The sequence below is a fragment of the Pseudophryne corroboree genome, chromosome 2 (assembly GCF_028390025.1).
Source record: "Pseudophryne corroboree isolate aPseCor3 chromosome 2, aPseCor3.hap2, whole genome shotgun sequence".
Classification (NCBI taxonomy): domain Eukaryota; kingdom Metazoa; phylum Chordata; class Amphibia; order Anura; family Myobatrachidae; genus Pseudophryne; species Pseudophryne corroboree.
The window spans coordinates 683,065,334-683,081,205 of record NC_086445.1 but is presented as its reverse complement, the minus strand read 5'-3'; the positions used below and the strand labels follow the sequence as shown (position 1 = coordinate 683,081,205).

Sequence of the window (15,872 nt, the reverse complement as noted above, 5' to 3'; positions counted from 1 at the left end):
TGGACAACTGTGCAGCAAGTGTTCAAAACCAACCAAAGAAATAATTAATATATTATCAATGGAAATACTGTAGAACATAGATGCGTAGCATGCAAATTCTTACACAAAATATTGTTGGCCACAGGACAAAAATGGCATCAAAAATAAAAAAGATAAATAAAGTAACCTCAATAAAATTTCTTGATATAAAGATTTTTTTCAACTTGATGAAGAAAACGTTATAGTGTCAGTAAGGTTCATATTTTCAGAAGATCATTTTTAGACCCTAAAAACATGTTATGTCAGAGGTTTAGAGGCATCTGGCATCCACTGCACAGTATAGGAGCTGAAAGCACAATTGTGACTGCTTCCAGATCTAGAATACAGATGTGTCACAAAGATGCTACCATCTGCATCAAAAAGAAAAAGATGTGGCTGACTTATGCAGCATGTGCTTACTTTACACGTGGGGGCTATACAGGCTTATGTGTGGTAGAGGTAACGAGCCTGAAGACATTAAATGTCTATTGACAGACAGGACATCTGACGTTTGGCTGATTCTCTGCAAGCTAATGTAAAAAAGAAGCCCTGGTCCAGTGACCTGCATCCAGCATTGCATGTGTAACAATCTTCCATCGTCTGTCTCCTGTGCTACACTCCCATGCTGGCTTTCAGCTAATAAAATGACACATCATCCACATTTGTCAAATAGCAATGCATGCAGTCGTGATCACCTACCTGCTGTACTAGGAATAAATCATTGGGCATGATGAAATTGATATTATTTGCACTGAAGCAGTGGTGCAAGTAGAATCTTTTTCTTAGTGGTACCGATGGTAAAAATGGGTGCGGTCATGTGTCATGAGGGGGCGTGGTAATATGAAACTAGGGGAGTGGCTACATGACAATAGGGGCATGGCCACATTATGCCACACACCGTAATGCTTATTACACATTATGCCAGACACTGTAACACCCATTACACATTATGCCACACACTGTAATGTCATATATATTATACCACACACTGTAATGCCTATTACATATTATGCCACACACAGTTATGCCACTGACACAATTTTATGTCCCACACACAAAACTGACCCTTATAAATTATGCCCAGTGGTGGGCTGGTGGTACCAAGTACCACTACCATATTTCTTAATGGTACTCCGAACCACCCTACTTTCAGCACTTCACTGAAGTAAAAAATGCAATAAAAAACATTGACTCTTACATCAATGAGGTCAGACAAGTCATGAATGTAGTATTTGAAGACAGATGCGTTGGTGGCTTCCAGTGCCAGTACATACTCATTTCGAGCCTTGACAGCCTTCACTTTGTTCTCTGTGTATTTGGCCTGACGCTAGAGGAATAAAACAAGTAGGTTACAACAGAAGGGAAATTATCAGACCATGAGCAACTCGCCCATCACTACACAGTAAGCTGGCGGAGAAACAATGTGGCAGGTAGAAAGGGAGGCGATGACGCACAACGCTAATCCTGCACATAGTGTTCATGGGGCCGAAATGAGACAGTCGGCAGTTGTATTAACAGCAGAAGTGGCAGAGAAATAAGACTAAACAAGATCATGAATAGGTTCTAAGAAGGTAATCATATATAGGAGAGAAGTGGACAAATAAAGAGGAAAAACATAATTAGAACGAAGTTCTTGTTACCCAGTATGTCAATATAGCTCTACATTATGCTATATTTAGTCTATTTACATAATAATACACCTATATTGTTAGTACAGATGGACTACCGGAGCCTACTGTGCTTAGATATATCACATGTACAGTAAAGTGGCAAAGCAGGCAGATGACCCTAGTTCTCACCTTCTCCTTCATCTTTTCGATTTTACGAACAGAACTGCGCCTTATGTGCTTCTCATCCAGGCGGACACTAGTCGCGGTGTCCGGGGAGCGAGGGGTTTGCCGATCTTCCTGTCTCACTGATCGGCTCATCTGCTTCTCCTCCTGTTTCTCTGCCTCCTTCAGCTTGCTCTGCGCAGTGATGCTGTCTGCGTTATACATGTGGTAGGTTTTCATCACCTGAAAAAAAAAATATATATAAAATGACAACAAATTTCAATCTTGGTAATGTTTATTGAAAAGTAAATGTAGCAAATTAGTGGGTTTTCAGTCACTCTGGAAGATGAAATCAAAGAGGGCATATTAAAATGATCAGCTAAAACAGAGTTTACATTAAAAAGTATAAGATAGATATAAATCATTATTTTAGGTAAGCACGATTACAATTGTGCTGCTGTGATGAATGCACTAGACACGCATGGTGCACTAATGAGACAATAACAATCTCTCAGTGTAAGCCCCACCGTAGTAACTATACCTGTGTGATGGGCAGATTGCAGGAGCAACAGAAGCTGGCTATGCCAGCCTTTCCCAAGTGAGTCTGGAGTTAATGGTCTAATCCTGTTATTCCATCTATTGAATAATTAACTAACAATTGAATAATTAATGTTAAAAAATAGAACTAGACCAGGATGGTCTGCTATATCTAGGAAATGTGGGTATCTATTAATTACAAATTCTTTCCTCTTCCACTGTATGGCATAAATTACAATCTGGTGTTTAATATTCACACACTTGAAGCTTTAAGTACTTTTATTAAGAAAGGAAAATGTAGCTAATCATTATAATCATTATGATTCATCACTGCTTTTATCTCTTTAGGTGGAGGCTGAACAAAAATCCTCTATATTTAAAATGATCTGAGCAGTCAGTGCAAAATTAAATGAATTAACATCTCTCTTTTACAGGTATACTAGACATGGTCTGAGCTACTAAGTATTGTTATTTTTTGGTTTAATTTCAGACATTACAGATCTCCATTCCTCATGCAGTCACTCTTGCCATAAATGTACATAGTAGGAGTTGAAGAACCATGATCCAAATCCCCAGCACTCACTGTGTACAGCTCATTTAATACTTTCATGAGGTCCTCATGCAGCTGCAGACCGATTTCTTTACTCTGCAAAGACACAAAGCAACACATTCATATTTTTATCATGGCCATCTAGGTATGCATGTATATCCAGAAACATTGACTATGCATATAGAAGGGTGTAGCAAGCCTACAGTAAGCAGAAAAAGCCTCCTAAAGCAAAAGTATGCAATCTGTGTAAGACAGCAGCTTGAATATTATTTTAAGGCTAATACCCCTTTTACACCAACCAGCATATAACACGGGTTATTGCACATGAACGTACATAACCCGTGTTGCTGTACAGTGTAAAAGGGCCCAGTTGGAATAATCCGGGTCGAGTGGCCTGATATTCCAACTCTGGTAGATTGCAGGGCTGAACACGTATTCAACCAGGCAAGCTGTGCTGTGTAAACGGGAGCCGGGTCGATGCAACCTGGTTCCCATTCACAGTGTATGGAAGGGCGGCGCTGGGAGATCATGTAATCTCCCAGCACCGTCACCGGCAGCGTCACAAACTCTGCAATATGCCGGGGTTGGTGACTGCAGAGGTAAAGGGGGCTGACGCGGGTCACAGCCGTGTAGCACCTGTGTCAGGCTCCCGGCTGCGACCCACGTTTTAGGTGTAAAAGAGGTACAGGTATAACTGTGTCAAAATAAAAACACTTTTTTTGTGTGGAAAAAAAAAAAAAAAGTACAAAATTATATTGAAAATTAATAATATATTTATTAGAGATGAGCTGGTTCGGATTACCTGGTTCTTAATGCCAAATTAGCACAATTTCAGATTTATGTTACTGGCTAAAACATGTGACAGCCAATAAGATGCTGTTTTGAGATCAGAGTAAATCTGGGTACATTCGAACCCGCACATGTCTAATAATAAACACACACACACACACACACACACACACACACACACACACACACACACACACACACACACACACACACACACACACACGATTAATAGAGCACTCTTTCTCCAATAGGACTCAAGGTGTTCTATAGATTGTAAGCTTGCGAGCAGGGCCTTCCTACCTCTATGCCTGTCTGTTTTTACCCAGTTTTGCTCTATTTCTGTTGTTCTAATTGTAAAGCGCAACAGAATATGCTGCGCTATATAAGAAACTGTTAATAAATAAATAAATAATAAAAGAAAGCATTAACACAATAATAGGATTTTAATTACCTTCGGTAAATCCTTTTCTCGTAGTCCATAAGGGATATTGAGGAGACTTAGGGGGTCATTCCGAGTTGATCGCACGCTGCAACTTTTTCCAGCCCGTGCGATCAACTAGATGTCGTCTATGGGGGAGTGTTTTTTTTTGCATAGCAAGGCTGCGATCGCTTATGCAGCCCTGCTATGCAAAAAAAAAAGATGTTTTGTGCAGAACACGAACAGGGTATGAGTTACTTACCCTGTGCGATGAATCCAGCGTTGATGGTCCCGGAATTGACATCAGACATTCGCTCTCCAAACGCCTGCGTTCGCTGCACCACTCCCAGAAAACGGTCAGTTGATGCCCTGGAATGCCTTTCTTCCTGTCATTCTTCTTGCGGTCACCGCTGCAACCGCATTCCTCACTAGCGGCATTGCTGCCCGGCGACGGCCGTCGCCGAGCAACGACGTGCATGCGCAATGCAAGCGCAGTTCCGACCCGTTCGCACAGCTGCAACGAAGCGCAGCGTGCGATCGGGTCGGAATGACCCCCTTGGTACGATGGGTATAGACTGGGTCCAAAGGAGCCGATGCACTTTTTTAATTTCTTCACTGGGTGTGCTGGCTCCTCCCCTCTATGCCCCCTCTCACAGGCAGTTATAGGTAAAACAGTGGCCGAAGGAGAAAGAACATATATGAGAGAAGGAACATGAAAACAAGGAGTGGTGAGATTTATATTCACACCACTAACATATAACAACCAGCATCGGCTGGAAACAACAATAACTAAACAGGTAACAACATAAAAGAGAACCTGCTGAAAAGTCAATGCACTGAGGGGGTCATTCCAAGTTGTTTGCTCGTTGCAGATTTTCGCAACTGAACGATTAAGGCGAAAATGCGCATGCGCATGGTACGCAGTGCGCATGCGCTAAGTATTTTTGCTCAAAACTTAGTAGATTTACTCACGTCCGAATGAAGAATTTTCATAGTTGAAGTGATCGGAGTGTGATTGACAGGAAGTGGGTGTATCTGGGCGGAAACTGACCGTTTTCAGGGAGTGTGCGGAAAAACGCAGGCGTGCCAGGATAAAACGCGGGAGTGTCTGGAGAAACGGGGGAGTGGCTGACCGAACGCAGGGCGTGTTTGTGACGTCAAACCAGGAACGAAATGGGTTGAGCTGACCGCAGTGCAGGAGTAAGTCTGGAGCTACTCAGAAATTGCTAAGAATTTTCTATTCGCAATTCCTGCTAATCTTTCGTTCACAATTCTGCTATGCTAAGATACACTCCCAGAGGGCGGCGGCCTAGCGTGTGCAATGCTGCTAAAAGCAGCTAGCGAGCGAACAACTCGGAATGACCCCCTGAGTCGGGTGCCCAATATTCCTTATGAACTACAAGAAAAGGGTTTACCAATAGATAATTAAAATCCTATTTTCTCTAGCATCCATAATGGATATTGGGGGAATCTATTATGATGGGGACGTCCCAAAGCTTCCAGAACGGGAGGAAACGTGCAGAGACTTCTGCAGCACCGCCTGCCCAAACTAGGTATCCTCTTTGGCCGGGGTATCAAACTTGTAGAACTTAACAAAAGTGTTCTTCCACAACCAGGTAGCAGCTCGGCACAGTTGCAAGGCCGAGACTCCACAGACAGCCGCCCAGGAAGAGCCCACTGATCTCGTAGAGTGGGCCTTCAGAGACTTAGAAACAGGTAAGGCTGCCGACACATAGGCCTGTTGGATAGCAAGTCTAAGCCAACAAGCAATGGACTGCTTTGAAGCAGGACAACCCTTTTCTGCGCACCATAGAGCACGAACAAGGAATCCGGCTTTCTGATCCGAGCCGTTCGCTTGACATAGATCTTCAAGGCTCGCACAGCATCCAACGCCTCTAGAGGAGCAGAAGAATCAGAACTGGACCACAATAGGTTGATTCAGGTGAAATGCAGAGACAACCTTCGGCAGGAACTGCTGTCTAGTCCGGAGTTCCACTCTGTCCTCGTAAAAGACGAAGTATGGACTTTTACACGATAAGGCCCCCAATTCTGAGACACGTCGAGCAGAAGCCAGGGCAAGTAATATCACCGTCTTCCACGTGAGGTACTTGTCTTCCACAGTCATCAAAGGTTCAAACCAGGAGGACTGTAGAAATTCCAACACCACATTCAAATCCCAGGGCGCCTTAGGCGGTACAAAAGGAGGTTGTATGTGGAGTACCCCTTGCAAGAAGGTCTGCACTTCTGGCAACGCCGCCAATTTCTTTTGAAAGAAAAATGGAAAGAGCTGAAATCTGGACCTTAATGGAACCCAGATGCAAGCCATTATCCACACCAGCCTGCTGGAAACTTAAGAAACGTCCCAAGTGGAACTCTGCAGGCGGATATGTGCATTCCTCGCACCAAGATACATATCTCCTCCAGATATGATGACAGTGTTTTGACGTCACAGGTTTCCTGGCCTGAACCATGGTAGCAATAACCTTTTTGGAAAGGCCCATGTGAGCTAGGATGTTCCGGTCAACCTCCATGCCGTCAAACAAAGTCGCCGTAAGTCCGGGTAGAACGGTCCTTGTTGAAGAAGATCTCTTCTTAGTGGTACCACACCCTCAGAGACCAATCCGGGGCAATCAGAATTGCCTGGACTCCTTGATTCCTGATTCGCTTGAGCACCCTTGGGAGCAACGGAATCTGAGGAAACAGGTAGACCTACCGGTAATGCCAAGGCGACGTCAGTGCATCCACTGCCCATGCCTGAGGGTCCCTGGTTTGTTAGCAATACCAGTGAAGCTTCTTGTTGAGTCGAGAAGCCATCATGTCCATTTGTGGGCAGCTCCACTGGTGGATGATATGCTGGAACACCTGATGGTGGAGTCCCCACTCCCCCGGGTGGAGATCGTGACGACTTAGGAAGTCTGCTTCCCAGTTGTCCACACCCGGAATGAAGATTGCGGACATGGCTCTTGCATTTCTTTCCACCCAGAGGAGTATCTTTGACACCTATTGCATGCAGGCTCTGCTTTTTGTCCCTCTTTGTCGATTGATATACGCCACTGCTGTGGCATTGTCAGACTGTACTTGGAGTGCATGATCCCTGAGGACAGGAGAGGCCTGAAGCAGATCATTGTAGATCGCCCGAAGTTCCAGAATGTTGATGGGAAGGAGGCTTTCATGGGCTGACCACCTGCCCTGGAACTGCGCCCCTTGGGTGACAGCTCCCCATCCTCACTGACTCTCAAACATCGTGAGGAGGGTCCAGTCCTGAATCCCGAAACTCCGGCCGTCCAGAAGATTGGAGGACTGTAACCACCACAGGAGGGAAATCCTGGCCTGAGGTGAAAGCCAGATTAGCCGATGCGTCTGTAGATGTGAGCCGGACCACTTGCTCAGTAGATCCAATTGAAATGATCTGGCATGGAACCTCCCATATTGGATCGCCTCGCATGAGGCGGCCATCTTTCCCAGTAATCGTATGCAAAGATGGATGGAAACTCGAGTAGGTCGGAGCACCATTCGGACCGTCTCCTGAAGTGTTCTCACCTTGTCCTCTGGTATGAACACCTTCGTACCACAGTATCCAGCAACATTCCCAGGAACAGGAGCCGCTGAGTTGGCTCCAGGTGAGACTTCTGTAAATTGAGGATCCACCCATGGTGTGACAAAAGATGGATAGTGCGGTCGATATGGAGCAATAAAAGATCCCTGGATCTTGCTTTTATCATAAGATCGTCCAGTTAAGGGACCACATTGACCCCCTGGACCCGGAGTTGGAACATCATCTCCGCCATCACCTTCGTGAAAACCCTCGGAGCTGTGGACAGGCCGAAGGGCAGGGCCTGGAACTGGTAGTGATCGTCCAGCAGGGCAAACCTCAGGTACGCTTGATGAGGTGGCCAAATCGGAATATGAAGGTAGGCATCCTTGATATCCAGGGAGACCATGAATTCCTGTTCCTCCAGGCCCACAATCACTGCTCACAAGGATTCCATTTTGAACTTGAAAACCTTCAGGTAAGGGTTCAAGGACTTGAGATTCAAAATGGGCTTACCGAACCACCCGGTTTCGGTACCACAAACAGGTTGGAGTAATAACCCTTGCCTCGTTGTGGTATAGGTACTGAAACAATGACGTGGGACTGGACCAACTTTTTGATGGCCTGTTGCAACGTAACCTGCATATCCTCCAAAGCTGGAAAGCTTGATTTGAAAAATTGTTGGGGAGGAGCACCGTCGAACTCCAGCTTATAGCCCTGAGAAATGAGATCCCTGACCCAGGTATCCTGGCAGGAAGCCTCCCAGACGTGGCTGAAGAGACACAGTCGAGCTCCCACCTCGAGATCCCCTCGGGGTGGGTGGGCACAGTCATGCTGAGGTCTTAGTCGAAGCAGAACTGGTGGTCTGGTCCTGATAGCTGGTGCTTGCAGGTTTTCTTAACTTACCTCTGGTGCCTCTAGTTGCATTTGAGGCACCTCTGGTCTTAGATCGAAATCTGTTAGACCGAAAGGACTGCACAGATGGCCCCGTGTAGGAGTGTCTCGCCGGCGGGGCCCCAGTGGGGAGAAACTTAGATTTCCCAGTCGTTAATTTGGAAATCCACATATCCAACTCAACCCCAAAGAATCATTCCCACAAAAGGGGAGGGATTCCACACTGTGCTTTGATTCTGCATCCGCAATCCACTGACGCAACCACAGAGCCCTGCGCGCCGACACTGCCATGGCAGAAGTCCTAGCATTAATATTCCTCATCTCCTTGAGTGAGTCACACAGGACGCGTGTAGTGTCCTGAATGTGCTTGAGGAGAGTCACCATAGTGACCAGGGGCATAGCCCCGGAGAAGCCCTCCTGAAACGGAGTATCCCATGTATGAATGGCATGGGTCATCCAGCATCTAGCTATGATGGCCTTTGCGATATACCTGCTGCCATGTGAATAGATTTTAATGTAGTCTTTATTTTCCGGTCCCCAGTATCCTATATGGTAAAGCAGGCAGCACTGCCTTTTTAGACAGTCGGGAGAGCAAATGGGAAAGTGCGCAAAAACTTTTTTGACATTGAATTTTTGGTTTGGATTTTTCCAGGCTAACTTGAATAGGTCATCTAGCTCTGCAGAGTCAGGGAAAGTGACATTAGGCTTGTTTTGTGTAAAAAAAAAACGACTACTGCGACGCAGCGTCTTCTAGAGGGAGCTTTAACACGTCCCGTATAGCCAAAAATAAGAATTTACTTACCGATAATTCTATTTCTCGGAGTCCGTAGTGGATGCTGGGGTTCCTGAAAGGACCATGGGGAATAGCGGCTCCGCAGGAGACAGGGCACAAAAAGTAAAGCTTTTCCAGATCAGGTGGTGTGCACTGGCTCCTCCCCCTATGACCCTCCTCCAGACTCCAGTTAGGTACTGTGCCCGGACGAGCGTACACAATAAGGGAGGATTTTGAATCCCGGGTAAGACTCATACCAGCCACACCAATCACACCGTACAACTTGTGATCTAAACCCAGTTAACAGTATGATAACAGAGGAGCCTCTGAAAGATGGCTCCCTAAACAATAACCCGAATTAGTTAACAATAACTATGTACAAGTATTGCAGATAATCCGCACTTGGGATGGGCGCCCAGCATCCACTACGGACTCCGAGAAATAGAATTATCGGTAAGTAAATTCTTATTTTCTCTATCGTCCTAGTGGATGCTGGGGTTCCTGAAAGGACCATGGGGATTATACCAAAGCTCCCAAACGGGCGGGAGAGTGCGGATGACTCTGCAGCACCGAATGAGAGAACTCCAGGTCCTCCTTTGCCAGGGTATCAAATTTGTAGAATTTACAAACGTGTTCTCCCCTGACCACGTAGCTGCTCGGCAGAGTTGTAATGCCGAGACCCCTCGGGCAGCCGCCCAAGATGAGCCCACCTTCCTTGTGGAATGGGCCTTAACAAATTTAGGCTGTGGCAGGCCTGCCACAGAATGTGCAAGTTGAATTGTGTTACAAATCCAACGAGCAATCGACTGCTTAGAAGCAGGCGCACCCAACTTGTTGGGTGCATACAGTATAAACAGCGAGTCAGATTTTCTGACTCCAGCCGTCCTTGAAATGTATATTTTTAAAGCTCTGACAACGTCCAACAACTTGGAGTCCTCCAAGTCGCTTGTAGCCGCAGGCACTACAATAGGCTGGTTCAGGTGAAACTCTGATACCACCTTAGGGAGAAAATGCGGACGCGTCCGCAGCTCTGCCCTATCCGAATGGAAAATTAAATAAGGGCTTTTATAAGATAAAGCCGCCAGTTCAGATACTCTCCTGGCGGACGCCAGGGCCAGTAACATAGTCACTTTCCATGTGAGATATTTCAAATCCACATTTTTTAGTGGTTCAAACCAATGGGATTTGAGGAAATCTAAAACTACATTTAGATCCCACGGTGCCACCGGAGGCACCACAGGAGGCTGTATATGCAGTACTCCTTTGACAAAAATCTGGACCTCAGGAACGGAGGCCAATTCTTTTTGGAAGAATATTGACAGGGCCGAAATTTGAACCTTAATAGATCCCAATTTGAGACCCATAGACAATCCTGATTGCAGGAAATGTAGGAAACGACCCAGTTGAAATTCCTCCGTCGGAGCACTCCGATCCTCGCACCACGCAACATATTTCCGCCAAATGCGGTGATAATGCTTCGCGGTGACTTCCTTTCTTGCCTTAATCAAGGTAGGAATGACTTCTTCTGGAATGCCTTTTCCTTTTAGGATCTGGCGTTCAACCGCCATGCCGTCAAGCGCAGCCGCGGTAAGTCTTGGAATAGACACGGTCCCTGCTGAAGCAGGTCCTGTCTTAGAGGTAGAGGCCACGGATCGTCCGTGACCATCTCTTGAAGTTCCGGGTACCAAGACCTTCTTGGCCAATCCGGAGCCACTAGTATCGTTCTTACTCCGCTTTGCCGTATGATTCTCAATACCTTTGGTATGAGAGGCAGAGGAGGAAACACATACACCGACTGGTACACCCAAGGTGTTACCAGCGCGTCCACAGCTATTGCCTGCGGATCTCTTGACCTGGCGCAATACCTGTCCAGTTTTTTGTTGAGGCGAGACGCCATCATGTCCACCATTGGTCTTTCCCAACGGTTTATTAGCATGTGGAAAACTTCTGGATGAAGTCCCCACTCTCCCGGGTGAAGATCGTGTCTGCTGAGGAAGTCTGCTTCCCAGTTGTCCACTCCCGGGATGAACACTGCTGACAGTGCTATCACGTGATTCTCCGCCCAGCGAAGGATCCTGGCAGCTTCTGCCATTGCACTCCTGCTTCTTGTGCCGCCCTGTCTGTTTACATGGGCGACTGCCGTGATGTTGTCCGACTGGATCAACACCGGTCTTCCTTGAAGCAGAGGTTCCGCCTGGCTTAGAGCATTGTAGATTGCTCTTAGTTCCAGAATGTTTATGTGAAGAGACTTTTCCAGGCTCGACCACACTCCCTGGAAGTTTCTTCCTTGTGTGACTGCTCCCCAGCCTCTCAGGCTGGCGTCCGTGGTCACCAGGATCCAATCCTGTATGCCGAATCTGCGGCCCTCTACAACCACCACAGAAGAGATACCCTTGTCCTTGGAGACAGGGTTATCCGCAGGTGCATCTGAAGATGCGTGCATTGATGTACAGACACCTTTCCTGGTTTTAGGAGATTCCTGACCAGGTCGGATAACTCCTTGGCTTTTTCCTCGGGAAGAAAAACCTTTTTCTGAACCGTGTCCAGAATCATCCCTAGGAACAGCAGACGAGTTGCTGTTCTCTGGACCTTGCCCTTATTAGGAGATCGTCCAAGTATGGGATAATTAATACGCCTTTTCTTCGAAGAAGAATCATCATCTCGGCCATTACCTTTGTAAAGACCCGAGGTGCCGTGGACAAACCAAACGGCAGCGTCTGAAACTGATAGTGACAGTTTTGTACAACGAACCTGAGGTACCCCTGGTGTGAGGGGTAAATTGGAACGTGGAGATACGCATCCTTGATGTCCAAGGATACCATAAAGTCCCCTTCTTCCAGGTTCGCTATCACTGCTCTGAGTGACTCCATCTTGAACTTGAACTTCTTTATGTACAGGTTCAAGGACTTCAGATTTAGAATAGGCCTTACCGAGCCATCCGGCTTCGGTACCACAAATAGAGTGGAATAATACCCCTTCCCTTGTTGTAGAAGAGGTACCTTGACTATCACCAGCTGAGAGTACAGCTTGTGAATGGCTTCCAAAACCGTCTCCCTTTCGGAAGGGGACGTTGGTAAAGCAGACTTCAGGAAACGGCGAGGTGGATCTGTCTCTAATTCCAACCTGTACCCCTGAGATATTATCTGCAGGATCCAGGGATCTACCTGCGAGTGAGCCCACTGCGCGCTGTAATTTTTGAGACGACCTCCCACCGTCCCCGAGTCCGCTTGAGAAGCCCCAGCGTCATGCTGAGGCTTTTGTAGAAGCCGGGGAGGGCTTCTGTTCCTGGGAAGGAGCTGCCTGTTGCTGTTTCTTCCCTCGACCTCTGCCTCGTGGCAGATATGAATAGCCCTTTGCTCTCTTATTTTTAAAGGAACGAAAGGGCTGCGGTTGAAAAGTCGGTGCCTTTTTCTGTTGGGGAGTGACTTGAGGTAGAAAGGTGGATTTCCCGGCTGTAGCCGTGGCCACCAAATCTGATAGACCGACTCCAAATAACTCCTCCCCTTTATACGGCAAAACTTCCATATGCCGTTTTGAATCCGCATCGCCTGTCCACTGTCGCGTCCATAAAGCTCTTCTGGCCGAAATGGACATAGCACTTACCCGTGATGCCAGTGTGCAGATATCCCTCTGTGCATCACGCATATAAAGAAATGCATCCTTTATTTGTTCTAACGACAGTAAAATATTGTCCCTGTCCAGGGTATCAATATTTTCAATCAGGGACTCTGACCAAACTACCCCAGCACTGCACATCCAGGCAGTCGCTATAGCTGGTCGTAGTATAACACCTGCATGTGTGTATATACTTTTTTGGATATTTTCCATCCTCCTATCTGATGGATCTTTAAGTGCGGCCGTCTCAGGAGAAGGTAACGCCACTTGTTTTGATAAGCGTGTTAGCGCCTTGTCCACCCTAGGAGGTGTTTCCCAGCGCTCCCTAACCTCTGGCGGGAAAGGGTATAATGCCAATAATTTCTTTGAAATTATCAGCTTTTTATCAGGGGCAACCCACGCTTCATCACACACGTCATTTAATTCTTCTGATTCAGGAAAAACTATAGGTAGTTTTTTCACACCCCACATAATACCCTGTTTAGTGGTACCTGTAGTATCAGCTAAATGTAACGCCTCCTTCATTGCCAAAATCATATAACGTGTGGCCCTACTGGAAAATACGGTTGATTCGTCACCGTCACCACTGGAATCAGTGCCTGTGTCTGGGTCTGTGTCGACCGACTGAGGCAAAGGGCGTTTTACAGCCCCTGACGGTGTTTGAGGCGCCTGGACAGGCACTAATTGATTGTCCGGCCGCCTCATGTCATCAAACGACTGCTTTAGCGTGTTGACACTATCCCGTAATTCCATAAATAAAGGCATCCATTCTGGTGTCGACCCCCTAGGAGGTGACATCCCCATATTTGGCAATTGCTCCGCCTCCACACCAATATCGTCCTCATACATGTCGACACACACGTACCGACACACAGCAGACACACAGGGAATGCTCTAAACGAAGACAGGACCCACTAGCCCTTTGGGGAGACAGAGGGAGAGTCTGCCAGCACACACCAAAAAGCGCTATATATGACAGGGATAGCCTTATAATAAGTGCTCCCTTATAGCTGCTTTATATATATCAAGATATTGCCATTAAATTTGCCCCCCCTCTCTGTTTTACCCTGTTTCTGTAGTGCAGTGCAGGGGAGAGACCTGGGAGCCGTCCTGACCAGCGGAGCTGTGAGAGGAAATGGCGCCGTGTGCTGAGGAGATAGGCCCCGCCCCTTTTTCGGCGGGCTCGTCTCCCGCTATTTTGTGAATACAGGCAGGGGTTAAATATCTCCATATAGCCTCTGGGGGCTATATGTGAGGTATTTTTAGCCTTTATATAGGTTTAAATTTGCCTCCCAGGGCGCCCCCCCCCAGCACCCTGCACCCTCAGTGACTGCGTGTGAAGTGTGCTGAGAGGAAAATGGCGCACAGCTGCAGTGCTGTGCGCTACCTTTAGAAGACTGCAGGAGTCTTCAGCCGCCGATTCTGGACCTCTTCTTACTTCAGCATCTGCAAGGGGGCCGGCGGCGCGGCTCCGGTGACCATCCAGGCTGTACCTGTGATCGTCCCTCTGGAGCTGATGTCCAGTAGCCAAGAAGCCAATCCATCCTGCACGCAGGTGAGTTCACTTCTTCTCCCCTCTGTCCCTCGTTGCAGTGATCCTGTTGCCAGCAGGAATCACTGTAAAATAAAAAACCTAAGCTAAACTTTCTCTAAGCAGCTCTTTATGAGAGCCACCTAGAATTGCACCCTTCTCGGCCGGGCACAAAAATCTAACTGGAGTCTGGAGGAGGGTCATAGGGGGAGGAGCCAGTGCACACCACCTGATCTGGAAAAGCTTTACTTTTTGTGCCCTGTCTCCTGCGGAGCCGCTATTCCCCATGGTCCTTTCAGGAACCCCAGCATCCACTAGGACGATAGAGAAATTAGGGGTTCAATACCTTGAGCAGAATCTGAATCCCCACTAATGGGATCCAAGTCCTCCCCATACTCCTGTATATCCTCATCTGTATCAGAGAGCAGAGCAGGTAGACCACGCTTTTGTGGTGCTGCATGAGGGGGTGCTGTGTAACATCTGCCCTAGCAGCTAAGTCTGCATCAGCTTGTAGTAGCAGCTGGGTTTTCTGTATGCGAGAGAGAGAGAGAGAGAGAGAGAGAGAGAGAGAGAGAGAGAGAGAGAGAGAGAGAGAGAGAGAGAGAGAGAGAGAGACCAGCACACCCCTAGCTGCACTGCCCCAGTGAGGCTGACAGCCAACTATAACACAGCAAATACTAGCAAAATCTGTCCTGGAGAGGACACAGACCGTGTACAATAGCAGCTCTCCCCCTTTGCTACACCCTGTATCAGATTTGCAGCGTGTCTTGTGAGGCAGGAAGCGCTGTGTGTGCTGTCTGTGGCTGCATTAAGGGTAATTTTTTAAGTTGATAATTTTTGTATGGCCCCGAAGGATTTTATAAATATCCAAATGGCCCTTGGTAGACTAAAAGGTTCCCCACCCCTGATCTACGTAATGAGACATTAACAGTACAATGGGACATACTAAAAAGCTCAAGTCATAGGACACCCACTTTCCAATGGGTCAGTTTGTGAGACTTCTGTCCTGCTAGAGTTGGCCCTGCTAACCGTGCGGTTATTGTTAAATGGAGACAAAAAGCTCATCAGGCTTCACAACATTGTAGTATAGGACAGTTTGTTGCTGAAGCATGTTGCACTTAAATAAACTGTATATGGTTGCAACACAATCCACTGCCCCTGGAAGCAACATTTGCACAAAAACTGTTAATCGAGATCTTCATGGACTGGGTTTCCATGGCTGAGCATCCAGACACATGCCTCAGCTTATCATGCACAATGCCAAACGTTAACACACAGCCAATGGACACTGGAACAGTGGATACACGTTTTCCGGAGTGACACATCATGCTTCTCGCCATATGGCAATCTTAGTTCAAGTGAAGGGAAATAATATTGCTACAGCATACAATGACATTCTAGAGAATTGTGTACTTTCAACATCAGTTTGGGGAATGTCCTTTTT

General features: G+C 46.9%; 1 protein-coding gene across 2 annotated transcripts in view; it reads right to left on the bottom strand.

The window, feature by feature from the left end:
* Nucleotides 1-15,872, bottom strand: part of SRGAP2 (SLIT-ROBO Rho GTPase activating protein 2) — a 244,691-nt gene that overhangs the window by 63,398 nt on the left and 165,421 nt on the right. For both annotated transcript variants that reach the window (XM_063955161.1, XM_063955162.1), the window contains exons 5-7: nucleotides 2,911-2,973; nucleotides 1,818-2,033; nucleotides 1,217-1,345 (exon numbers count right to left, since the gene is read on the bottom strand). In XM_063955161.1, the coding sequence (XP_063811231.1) occupies nucleotides 1,217-1,345; nucleotides 1,818-2,033; nucleotides 2,911-2,973 (408 nt within the window). The remainder of the gene's footprint in view (nucleotides 1-1,216; nucleotides 1,346-1,817; nucleotides 2,034-2,910; nucleotides 2,974-15,872) is intronic.